This window comes from Gopherus flavomarginatus, chromosome 24 (assembly GCF_025201925.1).
Source record: "Gopherus flavomarginatus isolate rGopFla2 chromosome 24, rGopFla2.mat.asm, whole genome shotgun sequence".
Lineage (NCBI taxonomy): Eukaryota > Metazoa > Chordata > Testudines > Testudinidae > Gopherus > Gopherus flavomarginatus.
This window is the reverse complement of record NC_066640.1, coordinates 10,918,088-10,938,472: the sequence shown is the minus strand read 5'-3', so window position 1 is coordinate 10,938,472 and position 20,385 is coordinate 10,918,088. Positions and strand designations below refer to the sequence as shown.

At 54.1% G+C, this 20,385-nt stretch overlaps 1 protein-coding gene across 1 annotated transcript; it reads right to left on the bottom strand.

Moving 5' to 3' along the window:
* Positions 1-2,852: 2,852 nt before the first annotated feature.
* FGF22 (fibroblast growth factor 22) lies at positions 2,853-18,936 on the bottom strand. Its single transcript, XM_050934174.1, has 3 exons — positions 18,678-18,936; positions 3,457-3,560; positions 2,853-3,047 (listed from the first exon to the last, which is right to left on the bottom strand). Exons 1-3 carry the CDS (start codon positions 18,934-18,936, stop codon positions 2,853-2,855), a joined length of 558 nt encoding a protein of 185 aa, XP_050790131.1.
* Between the last annotated feature and the right edge of the window lie 1,449 nt (positions 18,937-20,385).

Genomic DNA, 20,385 nt, shown 5'->3' with positions numbered 1-20,385 from the left:
CGCAGTGATTAGCATCAGGCAGCTGTTCTTGATTCCACAGTGGAGTCTTTGATGTCCTGGGCACAGCCCAACACCCTCGTGTGAGAAGCTGGCAGCAGTAAAATGAAGATAGGTCAGTTCACATACCAGCACAAAGGAGCAAGTCGCTCTCCTGCATCCGAGAGAGGTCAGAGGGGAGCCCGTCTAGTATACACCCAGGATCAGAATGTCTTGGTCAGGCTGGAGCAGCGGTGTGGTGTAGAGGCTACAGCTCTGACCCTGGGAGTCAGGAGATCTGGGTTCTACTCCTGCCTCTGCCATTGACCCCTTGTGTGCCCTTGGGCAAGTCACAGCCTTGCTCTGTGCCTCAGTTTCCCCTCCTACTCTTTGTCCGGTCTATTTAGATTGTGAGCTCTTTGGGGAAGGGATGTCACTGTATGTACAGCACCTTGCACAGCGTGGTCCTGATCTCAGCTAGGGCCTGTCAATGTTCCTGTATCCCAGATGATAATCCCTTAGAGGGCTGCTGCATCACAACTCCTTTCCTCAACAGGGTCACAGCTGGAGTCCAGGATGTGGGTTGCCCGTCGGTTTGCAGCCCACCTTCCAAGTCATTCTGTAATGCTTGGTGCATGAGCAACTGGCACGTTTTTTCCTTGTGCTGAAGATGCTGAGACTCCCAAGTGGTTGGGCAGCCTTACAAACGGGAGCGTGCGGCACTGCGTGTGGGGGCACGCACCCGCTGGATGTAACAACAGAGCTGAGCTGGCACCCACGCGCCGTTCGCAGGTACGAGGAGCGCACACACAGCCATCAGCTTTGAACCACCTCTTCGTAGCACTTAGAACCCATCAGCACCTCTCTCCACCTGGCTTCAGACCTACCTTGTTGGCTTCCCCTCTCCTGTCGGCATGTCCTGCGCCTAACCGGAAAGCCCAGCCGGAAGGGCAGAGTCTGCCGCTGCTCCGGCACAGAGGCCTTGGGTGAGAAGTTGTTCTTCCGGCAGGGCTTTGCCTGCGAGTGGCGAGGGGTAGGAAATCCAGTCACTACGCCAGTTCGTGCTGCTGAGGTCTGGAGAAGGGAATTTCCTCCCGAATACAGATGGAGCAGCAGGGTGACTCCTTGCGTAGTGATGCTTAGAAGAAAGCATGGGTGTCTTGCTTTCATTGTGGCAGGCCTTGTTTCCCCCTGCCTGAAATCCACTGCGTAGGGCAGGGATTGCAGGCTGGGCTGTAACCTGGTGAACACAGGCTGAGACCACAGTCCTCTCAGCACCTGGGAGCCCTTTGGTTCCCTCTGATTGTCCTTATCTGTGGAGGAACGGAGGAGGCATATGAAATCCAGGTGTATTCTGGGAATGTTATCTGTGCCGTGAAGCGAGATGCCTCCGCAGTACCGTTAATGAGCTAGGCGGGCTGCCTTGCCCTGGCCTCCTGGGACTTGTTTGGCTGTAAGTGGACCCCAAACTCGCTCACTATCTTATCTCTGGCTACGGCAGTGTCCTGACGACCCTTCCCTGGTGGAGTCTCCTGCTGTTTGACAAGTGCTTGAATGGAGCCCTGGCTTTCACTTTCTCTCGGCTCGTTGCCTGTGGATGGGGGAGAGGGGTACCCATATTAATGGGACCACCGGGAGGTCAGCTCTGTTTCTCCTGCTTCTTGCCCCTTCCACGCTACTCTGACCGCTGAGACCAGCTCATCACCTGGACCAAATCTGACCACTCTCAGCACTGACCTATTTAGGTCCTTACTGGGGATGCCCAGTGGTGGTCATGAGTCCTGAGGATCTAGGTGGTGAGTTAGAGCCACCCTGTAGAGGGTCGAAAGGCCCCATCATCTTGATCCCTTTACTGGGCTACCGTCAGGACCCAACGTCCTAGGGCAAAGTGAGCTCATGCACTTTTGGGCCTGTGCCCTTCTTTGAGCTGTGTGCTGTCAATCTGAGCCCAGCCGTGCTCTATGCTGGCCACGAGACGTCCTCATGGTGCTGTGACAGAGCATTGCAGGGAGGGCTTAAAGCCCTTTCGGCCCTGCAGTGGTGGGGAAAGGGGGACACACGACAAGGATTCAGAAAAGCAGGAGCAGCTGGTTCTTTTCAAACCATCTGCACCCTGTTTCCTTCCTGCTTAGCTTTTGCTCTTTGAGACAGATTCCATGACAGGTCTCGGTGCTGTACCTAGCTAACACTTCGCACACAGAGCATTGGACACCTTTGGAGCTCAAAGCACTTGACCAAGGTATCGAAGGCAATCGTGGCTGTGCCATGTTCCAGAACTGGCTGCCGTCCACGCTGTCTGGGAAAGGCATGAGTTGTGGACAAGCGCTTTTGGCTTTGCCAAAGCCCAGCGGATGCAGCACCGAGAACCCAGAAGAGCAAAACTGCGGAGGTTTTACCCCTCACCCTCCAGCAATGTCACAGCCCCCTGGCTACTGTACAAGTACAGAACAGGGCTTTAATTTGCCTGGGCTGCTTATAGACAGACACTGTAGACATTTGCATTGATACGTCGTGTAACAAAAACAACCCCAAAGTGTCTGGCCGTTCCCACTTGGGTGGCTCAGCCTCGCTCCATCCGTGGTCCGCCTTTTGGGGGAACAATGGTTGGTGCATTATGCCCACAGATCCTGGGGGCCTGCTGGTGGGGGAGCTGCCAGCGCTCAGGGTGACACCCGCAGGATGATTCCGCTTCCTGTGTCCACGGGGAGTCGGTTCTAGCCAAGTGGGAGCCGGCATCCCGACTCTGGGTCAGCGCTGCTCCCTGGGCTGGGGGGCAGAGGGAGAGCCCATCTCCTTCTTCATAACAAAAAATAATAAATAGCACCCAAAAAAAGTCATTTTAAAAAAAACAACCCCCCACCCCGCCTCAGTGCGGCTCAGGAGACGAGTAGGGGCAGGAAGTGCGTGGAGAGGTGCTGGCGCCGTGTCTTGCCCCCCTGCCGGGGCCTGCCCTTGCTGTTGAGGGCCAGGAACATGGGGCGGTTCCCGGGCCGCCAGCGCAGCGAGGCGTAGGTGTTGTAGCCGTTCTCCTCGATGCGCTCTTTGAACTTGCAGTTGGGGTTATACTCCTTCTGGGGAGACAGAAACGGGGCTGTGAGTGTGGTGTGGCTGGGGGGTGTCCGACGGGGGGGGGGCTAGAGTAAGGAACCTCAGGAGTTCTATCCCCAGCTCCTGGCTGAGAATGGAGTTCAGAGGTTACAGCGGGAGACTAGGAGTCGGAGCGTTCCAGCAACGTGCTGCCGGTCCCCAGCAGTGAGGGCTTCCTTCCAGCAAGCTGCCTGTCTCTAAGCTGCTACCCACCCGCTGACTTGGCAGCATCAGGCACGATATCCTGAATGCCGTGCTGGGCCGAGCAGGGTCCTGCTAGCTTCTATCCCAAATTCTCCAGCCAACCAGTCTGATCCCTGGTCCAGAACGAAGCCACAAGCCGTGCTCCCCACAGAGCACCCTGTAAGGAGAGAAAAACAGCTTGCTACCTACCGACCCGTATACTTTCCCCTTCTTGTTCATGGCCAGGTAGAAACCCGTGTGCACGGATTTGATGGCTACGACGCCCACTCGCACCGACCGGATCTCCAGGATGCCTGCGGGGAGACAGAGAATTCGGGGCACTGAATCGGGAGAGTGCAACAGTGCTGCAAGCGGGTGTGGAAAACAGCTGGGCTGCCATGGCACAGGGCCCAGGCGCTTCATTTTGTTAGCCAGCAAAGCCCTGTGGAGACACATTTTGTACGAGCGCCAACGGAAGGTATCGCATTGCCCGGCACTGAAATGCAGCCACCTCTGGGGTGGAAGGTGGCAACTTTTAGCAACTTATTACAGCAATGCTACTCAATACCTAAGAAGCCTTTCATCCAATTGGAACTGTCCAAGGGAGGCAGAGTGCAGTTGGCTAGGTTGGAATCTGTCAAGGGCACCCGTGTGTGGATGGTTTGGGCTGGACCTTTGTCAGTGAGGCTGCCCCACATGCACAATGCAGGCGTTAGCCCACCTTGCCTGACCTTTGATTTCCCAGTAACAGTCCCCAGGATGCTTGAGTTAATTGAATGCCTCCCATGGTTAAAGACAAAGCTTTCTGGCTGATGGGGATGCTGAGAGACAGACAGCTGCTGTCACATGACTAACAAGGTATTGCTTTATGCAGAGAAGCTTGTGTTTCTCACCAACAGAAGCTGGTCCAATAAAAGCTATTCTCTTGCCCCAGAGCACTTGACAGGGGAGTGACTTGAGGCTGGAAAGTGAACCAACAAGTGACTGAGTTACAAATTGCTCCATTGAAACCCCCTGGCCGAGGAGAGCTTGAAGGAGGGATGGCAGAATAACCAGCAGTGCATGACCAAAGAGCTTACCATCTAAACAGACAATGGGTGGGAGGTGAAACTGAGGCACAGAGAGAGGTAGCGACTGGCAGGGTCATGGGCAGAGATGAGACTAGAACCCAGGTCTCCTGACTCCCAGTCCGGTGCGCTAGACACTGGGCAACACGGCTTCCTAATTATCAGTTGTGTTGCAGGAGATCGGCGCCCCACTCTGCTAGGCCGCCATACACACAATGAAGAAAGCCGTGTTCCGAAAAGCTTCAATCTAAGCGAAGACTTTGGCCATGTTGGGATTTTTGGGCTGTAGATGGGGGGCAGTGGGGACAGATGATGCAATTTCACTGAGGACCTCTTGGGCCAAACTCTGATCTTGGTTCTTCTAGTGAAAATCTGGAGTCACTCCCTGGAGATCAGTGGAGTGACACCCGATTTTCAGCAGTGTAAGATCACAAATGAGTCCATTGAGAAATGCCAAGGTAAGCCCTACACTGCTTCAGAGCTTGACAACAATGCTTGGGTGCTGTTTGTTTATTATTATTCATTATTTGTCTTGTGATAGTCCAGGGCCCCATTGTACTAGGCGCAAAAGGGGAAGTCCCTGCCCACAGCAGAGACACCTTTCAATTCCTCCAGGCCTGGAGAGGTTTCTCCTTCCCGTCCCAATACAAAACAAAAAGACCCTTTGATACTGAGCTGGAGGGGAGACTGGGTTTGCAGAGCTCTGCTCTGGGGCCTTCATCCTTCCAATCCATATGCACTAAGGGAGGGAAATCCAGTTTCTGTGGGTTGCCCACCCTTATGTGTAGAGAGCTGACAGCGTGTTCAGTAGAACTGCTTACGAATTTTCCATTGCCAGTTTTCCGTCAGGAACTGTGGATTCGCCGAAATTGGCGGAAACGTAGCGATGTTGTCAACATTGAACAGGAAATTATTGAAGCGATTCGTTTTGACTTCATTGTTTCAACTTCTTACGGTATAATTTAGAATACAGGCCAAAGTCAAAACATTTAGACATTTAATATAGCACAAAATGAACCACAGTCAAAATATCTCCGTATCAGGTGGTTTCGATGTTTTGGAAATGAAATCTAGCAATTTTCATTGTGTGATATTTAGAAATTTTGACTTTTCCCTTGGCTTTGGCTCAAGAGATGATCCTCAGCTGGTGTGAAGCTGCAGAACTCCACTGACCTCAATGGATCTACAGGGACTTTATGCCAGTTTAGAGATTAACACATTTATTTGGGCATAAGCTTTAGCCCAGGAAATAAATAAAGTCTCTAAGGTGCCATAAATACCCCTTGTTGTTTTTGCTGATACAGACTAACATGTCTACCCCTCTGCCACCTTTATGCCAGCTGCGGATCTGCCCTAAAGCCTCTATCCCTAGGAGCTCAGACAACACAGAATACCCTGGAATGCACAAAGAAGAAAACGAATGTAGCATACCAGACTGTCCCGATCACAAGCACGTGTTGACGCTGATTGAGCTAATCAGTGCAAACAGTTCCTGCCCTTGTCTGTGCTTAAGGGCCAGCTACTCAAATGGCTGCCAATTGATGCTGGAATCAGGGCTATACCTGAACGCAGAAAAAGCCCTTATGATGTTTTTATGATGTTAATACCTAGTGGTTATATGAAGCTTCTTCATCCGTAGATCTCAAAGTGCTTTACAGAGGAGGTCTGTATCATTATCCTCCTTGTACAAATGGGGAGACTGAGGCACGGAGCGATAACTTGTGGCACGTACAAACCTGCTCAGCCCTCTAACGGCTGCATCATCGAGGGCACCAAGGTGTTGCAGTTCACCCTCCAACCTTCTAAACATGCACTCCTGCCCCACATGTGGGACCCTCTGCCTCACTGTCCCGCCCTCCCAATCTGTGAAATTGGACTAAGCCATCTTTCTGCATTGTGGTAGCCGCTCTGGGCCATGCAGTCAGCAGCCTGTAGCCCAGTTTAGGATCTGCATCCTAAGTTGCAAGCAGGTCAGTGAGGGCTTCTGAAATTCATCTCTTGATCCCAGAGTTGCTGCCGCTCTCTGAGGACATAGCTGTCAGCCTTGATATGCCCTGGTTCATCTGGGATTGGCACTGGGCATGAATGTGAATGGCCGCTCCAAAAGGATGGTGCCTTGTCTACGTTTTGGGGGAGCTCTATATGCCAGTAGATACAAATTAGATATTAACGTGTGGCGAAGGCAGCCGCTAATGGTACATGTCACTGCATTCAGTTCTGCATCAACCAGATGCACATGCTGCCTTCTGCTCTAAACTGCTCCATCACATTCTGCTGGAGCGAACATCAGTGCCGGGACCGAGGTCTGTACCACATACTGCTCCGCAGAAGGTTCCTGCTGACTTCTGCATCAATGGCCGTGCGGGAGCTGATCTTCTCTTTGCGTTCTACATGGGAGCAGTATGTCCAGGTTGACTCCTAAAGAAGTGAGATCAGGCTAGAAAGAGATCAGACTGTCCTCAACACAAACTGTTAGGGGTTGGTTGGTCAGGTGAAAGCTTTTCCAAACTTTGCCACTCTTTTCTGGCTTCCAGTGGGGACTCGGGGTTGGCCTGGTTCTCATGTGCCAGGAGCAGCTTTGCTCCGTCCTAGAGTTATCTGCTGAGGCGGACAGAGCTCGACGGGAATGTTATTGCTTCAATAGGACACAGTTTGTATCAATGTTTTTTTTCTTTCTTTAAAATGCTCACAACCAAGGAGACGAATTCCAGTTGCCCTCGAGAGCAGGGACTGGGCCGAGGTGCCCCTTAATCCCGACAGGCGGCTTTTGATATTTCCAACCCAAATCGGTTTCAACACGGGCGAGAGAGGCCAAGGTTTATCTCCAAAACAGCGGCAGCTGCGCGCTAACTGACCTTTCTCGTCTTCTTAGCTGGCTAAAGGACCCGGCTCTGTTGAAGGCACCAGAGGAATTCTCTGGTGGCAAGCTTTCCCATAGACGCCCATTCACCCCAATGGTTCTGCCCTCACAGACAGCCACTGGAAGGGAACATTCTAGGGATGTGGCTTTCACGACAGCAGGTTGGGTTGTTGAAGCTGAGACAGGCTCAAGGGGTGCCCTGGTGCATAGACATCACGCACGCAAATACGCCACCTCTGGAAAAGAACCTCCCACCCACCTGCCCCCTTCATTAACAGAAATTTAAAAGGTCTGGTCTGAATTTCAGTGGCAGACGGGGCCTTGGGATCCTGCATTGATGAGGCTGAATCCAAGCTCTGGAGCTGAACCTTGGGTTCCGAACTTCAGTGATGCTCCCTAACGAGGCAGAGGATGTAGCTTATGGTTGTGACCGTACAGCGCCAAGCACTACAGGCGCCTGATCCTGGCTGCTGCCATAATGTTGTTTTTATTGTATGTAAAAGCAGCAAAGAATCCTGTGGCACCTTATAGACTAACAGACGTTTTGGAGCATGAGCTTTCATGGGTGAATACCCACTTCGACGGATGCCACAGGATTCTTTGCTGCTTTTACAGATCCAGACTAACATGGCTACCCCTCTGATACTTTATTGTATGTGTCGAGGTAGCACCCAGGAGCCCCAGTCACAAGCCAGGACCCGTTGTGGTCGGCACTGTGCAAACAGAATAAAGAGACAGTCCCTGCCCCAGGGACTTTGCAATTGGAGTACAAGACCAGAGAAAATAGAGGAATACAGATACGGGGGAATATACGGAAACAATGAGCCAATATTGGTCAGCATAAAAAGTAGCGGTCTAGGCACACCAGCAGCTTAAATGCTCTCAGGTTTGTTGTGGGAATCACAGCAGAGGAGTGGTCTGAAGGCAGATCAGGAGCGAGCTTTGTGGATGTTTCCAGGGAGAGAGGGGGCAGCGTGGGAGAAGGCACAACGGGGCTTGTTTGGGGAATGTAACAGGCTGGGATCTTGAGCTGGTCGGAGCCGGGAGCTGATGACGGAGAATGAAACGTGAGGTTGGGTGGGGATCGGCCATGAATGGCCTTGACCGTGAAGACAAGCAGCTGGGGTTAGATGTGATAGAGAAGGTGCTTAATAATAATTAACCTAGACTCCCTTAGACCCACTTATACTCATGATGTGATCAGTTACTCAAAAACTTTCCAGGCTGTTAGTCACGACAAACTCAACGGCCTTGGGGGTTTAGACCCTGGGATATGGGATAGGTGACCTGAGCTCAGTTCCCAGCTCTGCTACAGCCCTCCTTGAGCAAACCATCTCACCGTGTAGTCATAGTTCCATCTCGGTCATACCAATGCTTCGCTAGAGCCCAATGTCTTCCTGAGTGGAAAATAATGGGCGTGGGACCCGCAGCCCATACAGCCAGGGCTAACTCCTAGCTTGTATACTTACCTACAGAGAATGCCTCACCCACATAGCTGAGACGATTAAGAGCAAAAATGGCCTCCTAAATATGCTTCCCAGCTCCGCTTGGGGGGGGGCAAATGCGCAAACGCTGCTCTGCTCACTGCTAGCCCTCTGCTACACAGTGGCACAAGGCCATGCTGTGGTGCGGTTAAGCTCTTCCCACACCAAGCTAGTTGATGTCCAGTTGAATCAAACAATGAAAATAACAGGGATTACGTGACCAAACCAACCCAGAGCTGCTGCTGGTCCTTTCAAATATCCCGCCGGCTAACATCAGGCGTCACGTTGCAGCACAAGAACCACCTGGACAAAATCCAGGAGACCCACAACTGCCATTTTTTATAGGGATCTGGGACGCGTCTAACCAGCATGAGCAAAACCAAGGAGGGATCAGGAAAGCCGGAGGGTCAGGTTGGCCTGTCCCAAAGGCCTAGCACAATTGAGCCACGAGAGCTGCTGTGAGCACAGGAAGGTCTGCAGGCTAGTCAGAGGAGGAGTCGGGGCTCCTAGGTTCTTTTCCTCCTTCCCACACTGTGTGACCCAGGGCAGATAGTGGTCTTGGTGCCTCATGGTCAGCAAATAAAATCCCTGGGATGAGACTTAACAGGCCCTTCGGGCCATCGTCTGACCTCCCACCTGACGCAAGCCAGAGAACTTCACCCAGTAGTCCTTAGAGGGGAGAGAATTCCCCTCCACTTCTCCACCAGCCCAGCAACTTGTGCTGGGAGCTCCTGGGATGGAAGGTGCTGCATGAAAGGGAAAGCACGGTTACCGTCTCGGGCACTGGCTGGGGAATTGGGATTTCTATCCCAGCTTGAAAAACAGGCCAGTGCTTTGATCCCAAGCTGCACGGGCAGCGAGATCAGGCCTGTCCTTCCCACGGAACAGCAAAGAACAAAACCACCCCAACTGGTACCTGGCTGCATTAGCCACAGCCATGGCTGTCCTTTCACGCTGGCAAGGAGATGAACATTGGGGACTGATTGCCCTGCGGGGAAAAGTCCAGTTTTGTTGAGTGATTTTCTTTTCCCCTTCTCCCTTGAGACCAGCTGCTTCCCCAGAGCCAGGCAGTCGGGATCTAAGCAAAACCTCCACTTGGCTGGAACAAATTGTCAGTCTTTGACCTGTGCTGACCCCTGATTTATTCCCCCCTAATTGGCAGCTGGGTTGCGCGTTTAGCCAAACTGTGGTTCCTGATCTTCGGGCACAGACCCCCACTGTTAGCTCCTCCCAGGCTCTTTCACCTCAGAACCCTCCCGGGGTCCTTCCTCAGCTCCCAGTGCCTGTGTGGTCTGGGAAGAACCAGCCCCAGGGACTAAGGGTTAATTGTTACATTCACTCCCACCTGAGGGGGCCCGGGGGAAATGGGGAGCAGAGAGCCTGACACTAGCTCCTGGCTGCTTTTGCAGAGTGGCAGAGGTGGGGAAAAAGGCACAAAAAGATGAGAGGAAAGAGGAACCAAAGGGATTAAAATGGTAAAACTGCAATTCTCCCCCGCTCTCCAGTGCCTCTAGGGCTGAATTTGCTTTTTTCGGAACTGCTTCTTTTCCCTTCCTCTTGGGAAACGCCTGCAGTGTCCTAGCTGTGTGAGCCGCATCCCTCATGACCCCCCAGGCCGGTCCCGGACGACTTCCTCGTGTCAGCCTGCAACCCACTGACTCACCTTCCAAGGAGAGAGAGAAGATTCAGCCTTGGATGTATCTGTGGCGTGTATACGTGCATGGGCGTAAGGTAGGGGTGCGTACATGGGCACATGCTCTGCCTCGTGCATGCATATATACACAGTACATGCATAAACATAGATGTTCTCCCCATATACACAATAACATGTGGCCTGCATTACACACGTACCCTGCCCCTATACACACACTACGCTATGTATGCAATGGAGATGTACATGCCACGCACATAACTTGCACATGTACACACAACATGCTTTGCACAGACAGGGTTGCAAAGGTGCAGTGTGTCTAGGTGAATGGATGGAGGGGCATGCACGCCTGCACACGTGTGAGAATGGAGGTGGAGGTGTGCGGCTGTGTGTATATGAGAGAGAAGGGGGCTGGCTCAGTGCAAGGCGGGGTGTGTGTTTGGATGAGGAGGTGAGCGGCACAGGGTGTGCACCCATGGGAATGTGGGTGGATGTGAGGGCAAGTGGAGGGAATGCGGCTGGAGGAGTGGTGTGCATGTGTGAACAGGGCTGGGGGAGGATTTATGGGCCGTGGATGGTTAGCAGGTAGGGGTGTGTGTGTGGAGAGGGGGGGACCTAGCCTGGGGGCTGGCTCTGTGCTTGGCCAGAGGTGAGTGTCTGGCTGGCAGATCTCTTAGCACAGGCACTAATGCGAAAGGCATGTGGCTAGACAAGGCAGGGTTTACAACAGAAACACCCAGTGCCATTTCAGGAAACTCTATCTCCAGTTTACCAGCGCTCCTGCTTTGGCCAACACCCTGGCGTATCGAGCCTCTGTGCAGACGCACAGCTCCCCACATGCGCCGCCGACTCCTTCACAGCCCCCCACGCTGGCACTTGGAAGCCGCACTGCCATCAGTGATCTACTCAGCCAGCATTACTCAGTGTCCTTAGCACAACCTGCTCGCCCAGGCATGTGATTTGAGTTCACGTTGCCTTTGGCTGGGGCCCGAGGATCTTGAAGCATTTTGCAGATGGCTAGTTCTCACAACACCCTGGGGCGTGAGGTAAGTATTTTCAGTCCCATTTTGCAACTGGGGAAACTGAGGCACAAATGGGGCCACGAGTCACCCAAGCTAACACAGCAGGTCAGCATCAGAGCCAGGCACTCAGGTTAGGAGCTTCTCGCTTGCAGGTGCTTGCTCAGATTTCTAGACCATGCTACGCTCTTGGGAAATCTCAACTCTCTTATTAAACCCAGAGGAATCATAGAAGCATAGAATATCAGGGTTGGAAGGGACCTCAGGAGGTCATCTAGTCCAACCGCCTGCTCAAAGCAGGACCAGTCCCCAGATAGGTTTTTACCCCAGTTCCCTAAATGGTCCCGTCAAGGCTTGAACTCACACTCCTGGGTTTAGCAGGCCACTGCTCAAACCCCACTGAGAAAAAACAATGGGGTCCCTTTCCAGGATCCCCGTCCAATCCCTTCTCTGTGCCGCTCCTCCCAACTCACAGCCACTATGAACATAGGAGAATCTGTCCCCCGGAGCCTCATGCCGCCTCCATCTCAGCTCTGATCCGGGTAACAGGTCTCAGCAGAGCAGGTCTGGAAGCAAACGTCTTCCCGCTCAGAACACGACCAAGTTCTCTGCTGCACAGCATGCAGGTATGGGAGGCCAGGGAGGGACTGCTCAGTTCTGGAGGGGAATCTCCATTCTCTGTGTCCTTTCTCCAGAGCAGTGGTTCCCTGGGAGGGTGTCTCCTTCCCCACATGCCTCGTTAGCAGCATCACCTCTAATGCTTGAGCGAAAGGAGTAACTCTATTAACTGGCAGCTCCTACAGCTCTTATCCTCTTCTGTGGATTTGCTGCTCTAGGAGGACAAAGACCCTCCCCACACACACACTCACTTCTACCATGAGCCACAGAAGCATCCCCCTTCCTGGCGGCAGCCCTGGGAGGAGAGAATGTGAAATCCACTCCGTCACACTGACAAATCTCTTTTCGTCGGGGCAGGTGGGGTTTTCAGCACAGCATCCCATTTGTTCCTTGTATCACGGGAGCAGCTAGGGATCAGAGCCCCATTGTGCCAGGCTGGGTGGCAGTATACACCCCACGCTGGCACTGAGAGGGTTATTGGGAGCTTTGGCACTCAATCGGCTCCCTGTTGGCACCTGGAGGGGGTCAATTAAGCAAGGCCACCTGGAAAGGAATCAGGTGAACCTCAGTTTGGGGTAGACCCATGAGAGAGGAAGGAGAGGGCGCGGAGCAGTGGAGGAGAGTGGGAAGGGATGGTAGCTGTGGTTTGGGGATTTGTTGGCGAGCATTAGGGAAGGATGATGGGGCGTATGGCCCTGAAGGAAGGGTGAGGGCTGAAACCTTGGAGCACCTGAGGGAAATACGGCTGCCTGGCTGGCCCAGGAAGGGGCTGTGGGGAAAGGCCTGCTGCCAGCCCTGAGGAGGAAGAAGCCGGTGGGAGGCAGCAGGGGATGAGTCTGAATAGACAGACCCAGGCTGCTTACTACACGCTCCCTGGGCTGGCACCCCGAGGAGAGAAAGGGCCTGGCTTTCTCTACCAGCCACCAAGGAAGGTGGTGGGGGAAAAAACCTGCAGAGACAAGGGGATCAGGGCTTCTGACTACCCTGGGACAAGGGTGCGTCCGGACCACAGGGCCCAGAGTCGTGGGTTGCAAACCTGTCAGAACAACATTGGACAGTTGCTGTGTTGGACTTTTGTTTCCGGGGTGGAAACAAAATAGGGCCCTGGCCAAAGAGCAGCCCCCTGTGCCAGGAGCACTGGAACAAAGCCACGAGGAGATGCACCAGCAGCACGTCCACCCTTCTACTCAGGCGCTGGGCAACTGGTCCTGCCCCCAAGATTTGCCGTCTAAACACGGGGGAGGTGCAAGGGGCGGGTGCAGGCTGCAGTGACCCTCCAGGGGGTGCCGCACGATGCACGGATGGAGCCACGCATGTGGCGGCTTAAAAGACACAAAGAGAGAGAGCCCAGGTGCATTTTCCCAGCTGCCGCCTGATCTGCTGTCATACAGCCGGAGTTCCTAGCCAGATCTGCCCCAAACATCCCTCGCAACTATGGCCAGGGCAGGCTGGCGCCTATGCGTGATCACAAGGCAGGAAGTCTTTCATTAACGAGGTCAGCTCCGAGGAAGCCTGGCAGTCTCTGAGGATCAAAGGTCACCTGGCTCTTTATTGTTTCCGATTGCACTTCACGGCTGGGGGAGCTGGCTGGGAACTGGAAGGCACCCGGCATCCTGCCCCCCTTGCAGAGGCTGGGAGCCGGGGAGGGAGTCTAGATCCCCACTCAATGCTCCCCCAGCTGGTGTGTTTGCAATCAACCTCCCCTTGCCCTGATGGGCCGGCACCGGCAAACCAGAATTCTTCCCCCATCGCCCCAGGCCCCGCATGGGGGGAAGGCGGAGGACGTGCTCTTACTCTCCAGAGAGAGGGGGAAAGCTCCCGGGGGCGACCGAGCAGATGGAGCCCAGATGAGGATAGGAGAAGCGTCAGGAGCTGCCCTCAGTCAGGGTAAAGGAGGTGGGTGGGAAACTGGGAGGAACTTTGAGCAAGCGAGAAGGCTCCAGACGCCATAGGAGACAGACAGACAGATGGATGGATGGACAAATAAAAATGTAGGCCAAATTATTTCACATGAAAGGATCATTCAACATGGTCCCAGGTGGGGCGGCTGCAGCAGCTGTTACAAAGGAGTTGGAGTGACAGGTAGGCTCATTTCTAGAACCGGAGATAAGCTACAGATCTGTATGGCAAAGGGGTTCTAGCCACATCCTCTGGCCCTGGCCAACAGGGCAGAACGTTTCCCGCAGCACCCCCTGCTGGCTAGGACAGAGATTAGTCTCCCTCTCTCTGGAAGCAGCCAGCAGGCTCCTTACTTTGCTTTGCGCCACAACGGCCTGCCATAGCCGCAGGTGAACGGACCCGTCGCAACAAACTAGCAGCCTCGTTCACAGCCAAGGCAGGCTTTGCTGTGGTGGGCAGCCCCCGGGGCAGTGGAAGCACCGCAGGGGGATCAGCAGCTGAGTCTGGGTTAACTCAGCCCAGGGGTGAGCGGTGACACTGCTGCAAAGCCGCGGCGCTCCTGGGACATATCCTAGGCCATTTTGTGCGGCAGGCAGCCCAGCTGCTCTCTCGTTCCCCCCCCGCCAATGACTTGTGGGAGGATTTGTCTGTCTTTCCAGGCACCAAGGGGGGGATTGCAGGAAGGCACTGGAGGGCAGGCAGCATTCAAGTGGTGCTAGTCCATGTCCTCCTCAAGAAGGCAGGTTACCAGCGGGAGTGAACTCAGGACAGGATGAGCCAGGGAGTCCACGTTTAAAGCACCACAGCACTAGAGTTTTGTGTGTGGAGGTGGAGCCAGGATGGGGCATCACATGAGGAAGATCCCGGACTCTCTCTTTCGTGAGAACGTCCCCCTTAGATTTTCACACTCAGCTGGACACCACTTCATCTCTTAGCATGAGCAAAACTTGTCTCCATTAAGCAACATTTTCTGTCCCTGTTTTGCATATAATTTTGGCTCATCGAGGCCATTAAAGGAACATGGTCAGGATGAAAATGGCATTTTACGAAAACCAGAGTTTGCGAAGCCTCTAATCAATGGGAGCACAGAAACTGCCAGACCAGATCAGACTAAAGGCCCATCACCCCGTCTCCAACAGGCCCAAGCACCGCCTGCTTCAGACGAAGGTGCATGAAACCCTGTAGCAAGCACTTATAGGAAAATTTTTCTTCAGCCCCTCAGTTAGTGGTTGGCTTCTGCCTAAAATGGAAAGGGTCAGATCTTTTCCCGGGGGGAGAGAAATTTACCCCCTCCTCTGTGGCATTTGTCACCAACTCGTCGCAGCGTTGCACAAATGCCCAGGAGCCAGGACCTGGCGCTGGCTGGAATCAAGTGAAACCAACCAGTCGTCTTTTGCACTGTCGGAGCGAAACCGCCAGCAAACAACCTAGGTGGTGAGAAGCTAATTAGGTGGCTGCAACCCTAGTCAGGTTTAACAATCCTCTGTGGTTGTTCCTATTAATAACAAAGGACATTTGCTTCTCTAAAAATAACACAAGCTGCTCTGCTCTCAGTCCTGGCTGGCTCTGTCCTGGGAGTTCAAACCCGCCAGTGGCTCTGTTCCCTAGCCCAATAAAATCACCACCCCAGTAAAGGCTAGATCCCGCCTTGGCCAGCCTCAGGCTTAGCAGAGGGGGCTGCACAGGAGAAACTGATCTAGCCAAGTTCCCTTCGGGAGGCTCCAGGACAGCATATGCTGCTGCAGCATCTGCCTAAAGTCCCCCACCCCCCACAATCACCCCAGGCCATGCTGCTAGCCAGGACTGATATGGAGTCACTGCTCTGCTCTCATTGCTCCTTTCCAAGCTTTCGACTCCTGCTAGGGGATCTTGGCAGGAGTGAAAGGTGATGCAATCATCCCAATTGGGCCCTCAGTGTTTGCAACCATCAGCTTTAGAGGAAGGACATGGCTCTGCAACTGGGCCCCTGCATGGAGTCAGTCCCGTTGCTCTGTGCCTCGGTTTCCCTATCTGTACGATGGAGATCGTCCTTTGTTGGTCTTGTTTATTATGATTGTAAACTCTTTGGGGGCAGGGTCTCTCTGTCTGTTCAGTTCCCAGCACAATGGGATCCAGATTTCAGCCGGAGCCTGCAGGTGCTACTGTCACACCAATAATAAACTCGACCAAACTCACAGGGAAGGGTAACCCTGGCTGATCTGGGTCATGTTAATCATCACATAGCCATGCTGGGCTAGACTCCACTCTCGTTAGGGTCAGTAGAACTGCCTGGGTGCAACCTGCAGGAGCCAACCCCTCGGATTGCGTCCAGATCTCAGGGGCTTTCCTGACTCCAGGCTTTTCTCTTCGAGATGCCGTCAGCCTCCCATCCCTGTCTCTGCGGCTGCACTTGGGTGCCAAGTCCTGCCAGGAGCTGCAGCGCTGTTATCAAGAAATGGGAGAGGGGTGGGGACTGGCAGAGCAGATAGAGAGTGGAATTGATCAGGACTTTGCTTCTACAGTGAAAATATTTACGGTCCAACCCTGATGAACTGAAACTCTACTAGCTACAGGGGTCACTAGCCGCCTCTTCCCGCCTCCTGCTGGTGCCCTGGGGAACTCCTGATTAGAGGCCGGTGGAGGAGGCAAAGTGGCAGCTTCATGCCCCAGGGAAAGGCCTAATCCTGTGTTATTGTTGTTACTGTATTCTAGCATCATGGCAAATCTAGGGTGCTGCTGTACCATACCGCCTCTCTGTGGGATGCAGGTGACTTTGCTGTTGATGTTATGCTCCTGATCTCCTTGCTGTGATTTTCCCTGTCCCTTCCTTAATGCACTCGAGATGTCATATCATAATGCTGTCCGACGGGGTAAGGCTGCGCTCTATTCCGGGCCGTGGCCTCACCTTCATATTTGACTCTTAAGTACCTCAGGCCCTGTGCAAAGGTATCATAACACCACTCTCTGGCCTCCTGTAATGAACACAGGCCTCCATGCATCTGCCCAGACCTCCTGGTGTTAACTAGGATGCAGTTCTGGGCACTGACACAAAGGCAGATGCACATAGTACCTTGCTGCATTTCAGGGCCGGTCTGTTGCACAGAGAGAGCTGGGCAGAATTCCAGCCGTCCGGGAAGCAAGCTTGGACCGGGCCAGGATTAACGTAGCAGAGGGGTGTTAGGACTAGAGGATGCCTCAGTCTGCAAAGAGTCAGACCTGGATTCTGAGCCTCCCCCTCCAACAGAAATTTGGTTCAAGCCCAACTCATTTTAAGAGCAATTTGCCTAAGTATTAACACTACAAGAGCATCTCTAAGGCCAAGATCAGCCCCCAGTGCTAACATACAGAGTAAAAGATGGGGAACTGAGGACCAGACAGATTAAAGCCCAGGTCCTCAAAGGTATATAGCTCGGGTCCCATTCAAATCAATGGGAGTTGGGTGCCTAAATCTCAATGAGGATCTGGGCTTTAAAGTGCCTCACCCAAGACCACACAAGGGGTCAGTGTCAGAGCTGGCAAGTGGCCCCAGGTCCCCTGAGCCGCAGGTCACAAGCCCATCCTGACCCTCATTAGCAGCAGGCAAGTGACCCTGTGATCTAATGAAACGCTCGCTCATCGCTGCACGGAGCTGGACAGGCGACTCCATCACAGGGCAAAGAATTGCTGCAGGGAACTTTGAGAGAATTTTTAGCGATCAGACAAGAAGCTGATGTCCCGACGGCTTGGTGAGGCCCGGTGTCGACTGTAGGGGCTGGGCCTCAGGGCTGGGATGCAGGGGGAATTGGAGATTTCCGGTGGCCTTGCAGGAGGTCTTCTCATGCATACTTAAGGCAAGATTTTCAAAAGTGACTCAGTGCGTCTGGGGACTCAACTTGAAGCTACTTTAAAACTCTGATTTTTAGAGAGCAGGTGCCCAGGTCCCTTCTGAAAATCAGGCTTCTTTGAAGCAGCTCAAGCTGCTGCTAATCACTTTTGAAAGTCCAGGCCTTACTTGAGTTTCCGCTAGAGATGGGCCTGAATCTGAACTGGAATCCAAACCTAGATCCGGCCCCACATTTCAGGGCTGCATCTAGAGCCAAACCTCCTCAGCTCTGTTTAAATGGAGCTTCCTGTCTTTGAAAACCCCTGCGCTCACCGAGATGCATGGTCCGTCCTTCCTGTCCTTGGGTATGTCGCTTCCCTGCTCCGGGCCTCAGTTTCTCCATCTGCAAATTGGGGCTAGCAACACCTCCCCACCTTTGCGGAGCACTTCAAGATGGGAAAATGCTCAGTGCGCTATGGTTACATCTGTGCCAGACTAAGTCATCCCAGAAAAATTCCTCTGAAAAAACTCCTGCCGCAGTGTATCCAGCACACCACCTCCCCACTCTGGCACCCCTATACACAGATGCTCCCCTGGCCTATGTACAGCTCTGAGAGTTAACATGCTTGTAATGACCCAGCTGGGTGACTCTCTTACTGTTATTTTCCTTTGTGATGGGAGTGGGAACCTGGGGGAACCCAGGCTCCCAACATCCAGGCAAAAAGACCAGGTCCACCAGCAAGGTAGGAAGGATCAGGACGCAGGGGATGGGGATAGGACCATTAATAACAGAGCTTTCCACCTTCGAAGCCCTTTACACACATTAACCAAGCCTCCCCAGAAGTCTTGTCTCTCATGTCACAGACAGGGAAACTGAGGCACAAAGAGGCAAAGTGATGCACCCAGGGTTGCAGCCAGAGGCAGAGCAGGGATTAGAAAGGAGCTGTTCCTGGCTCCCAGCCCAGTGCTCAAACCACTAGCCTCTGCTACCTGGTGCACAGGCCCCTAATGTCTCCTGGGGACCCTCCCACCCCGGTGCTCTCCATACTCACTGTTAGGACTTTCCTTCCACCGTGTGCCTTGCACCTTGCCACTGCTGTCGATGCACAGGAAGAAGTGGGTGGAGCCGTACAGCCTCCTCCAGCGCACGTCACCCTCCAGATGGTTATAGCTCCGGGGGCGCCTGCTGGGGGCTCCTGAGGGGTTGCTCCCCGGCGGGGCGGCTGGGTCCCGGGGGGCCGATCCGGTGAGCAGCGAGAGGGCCAGGCAGAGCCACAGAGAGACGGGGCCGGCTGCCACCTGCCGCCCCATGGCAGTCCTGGGGGCAGGAGCTCCAGGCGCAGGCGGGACGGGTGTGACCATGTGCTATGACTGGTTCCAGCATATGCCCGGGCTCAGGCTGGCAGGAGGCGCGGGGTGCTCTCCGGAGCGCGTCCCCAGCCCGGGTGAGAGCTCCCCGGGGGCATCCCTGGTGCCAGCTTCCCCGCAGGGCTCCTAGGGCAGGGGGGGCTCCCAGGCAGGGGTCAGCGGGCAGCAGCCCCTGGGGGAGCCCAGCCAGAGCAGGCAGGAGCCGGCGGGTGCCCCCTGCCCGGCCGCTGCTGGACTCAGGGGCAGAGTGGGTGGCAGCGGGGAGCCCCGGCGCTGGAGGAGGAAGTGGGGGGCGCAGACGTCACGCGGGGCCGGCTGGACCCGGGGACTCCGGCCATTGACAGGCAAAGCCGCCGCTTCTCCCGGGGGGGGCCCTGCCCGGCGAGGTCCCAGCCAATGGCAGCGGGCAGAGGGCGGGGCGGCTCCTCATTCATAAATCTGCGCGGCTGCGAGGTCTTTAAACCTCTGGGTGCGCGCGCATGTGTACCTGTGTGTGTGCGTGTTTGTGTGGGGGTGTGGGGGTGTCTGCATGCATGGGTGCATGCCTGTGTTTGTGTGTGCGTACATGTGTACGGACGTGTGTGTGCGTGCGTGTTTGTGTGGGGGTGTGCATGTGGGTGTGGGGGTGTCTGCATGCATGGGTGCATGCCTGTGTTTGTGTGTGTGTACATGTGTACATACTTGTGTGCGCATGTGTGGGGGTGTGTGTGCATTTTTGGGTGTGCATATCTCTCTGTGTGTGCATATGTGTGTATGTGTGCACATGTGTGTATGTGTGTGTGCATGTATGTGTGTATGTGTACGAATGCGAGTGTGTTTGGGATCATGTGTGCATGTGCATGTGTGTGTGTGTTGCCTTGCCCTTGGTGCCGTCACTTGCACATGTCCTACCTTGTGTCAGCCCAGCTCATTGCATGCCACCAGGGCTCCTGCCATCCTCTGTTGCCCCCCACAAGCTCCCTGTGTGCCCCCTTCACCTCCCCTTCAGTGTCAGGGACTCCCTGCAACTGCCCCACCAATCGCCACCTGGTCATTTTACAGCCACTTGGTGCTGTGCAAGGGGCAGTGCCATGGAAACTCAAGTGTGTGTGTGTGAGAAAGAGAGAGATGTTGTGCACCACAACCTTCTCAGTTCTAACCTCAGCTCCACCACTGACCCTGGGCAAGTCCTGTCACCATGCCTCAGTTTCCCTCTCTGTAAAAGATGGGCAATTCCTCACCCTGGGGATAGACGTGTGCGTGAGTGTGTAGCTGTGTCCTGATGTCAACACACACCTGAACATTCTGCCTTTTTCACACCAACCGCAGCTCTTCTTCGGCTAATTATGCCAGTACATTGTGAAGTGGAGATTTGTCTGTGTGCCCAACAGGTGGTGTGAAAATCGGTGTGTA

What these genes read in the sequence shown, in the direction of transcription:
- FGF22 (XM_050934174.1), bottom strand. Translation starts at nt 18,936, where the DNA reads ATGGGGCGGCAGGTGGCAGCCGGCCCCGTCTCTCTGTGGCTCTGCCTG. An exon ending in GTGGAAGGAAAGTCCTAACA is followed by an intron (nt 3,561 to 18,677) that starts GTGAGTATGGAG and finishes GTCTCCCCGCAG; the next exon opens with GCATCCTGGAGATCCGGTCG. An exon ending in AGGGGAAAGTATACGGGTCG is followed by an intron (nt 3,048 to 3,456) that starts GTAGGTAGCAAG and finishes CTGTCTCCCCAG; the next exon opens with AAGGAGTATAACCCCAACTG.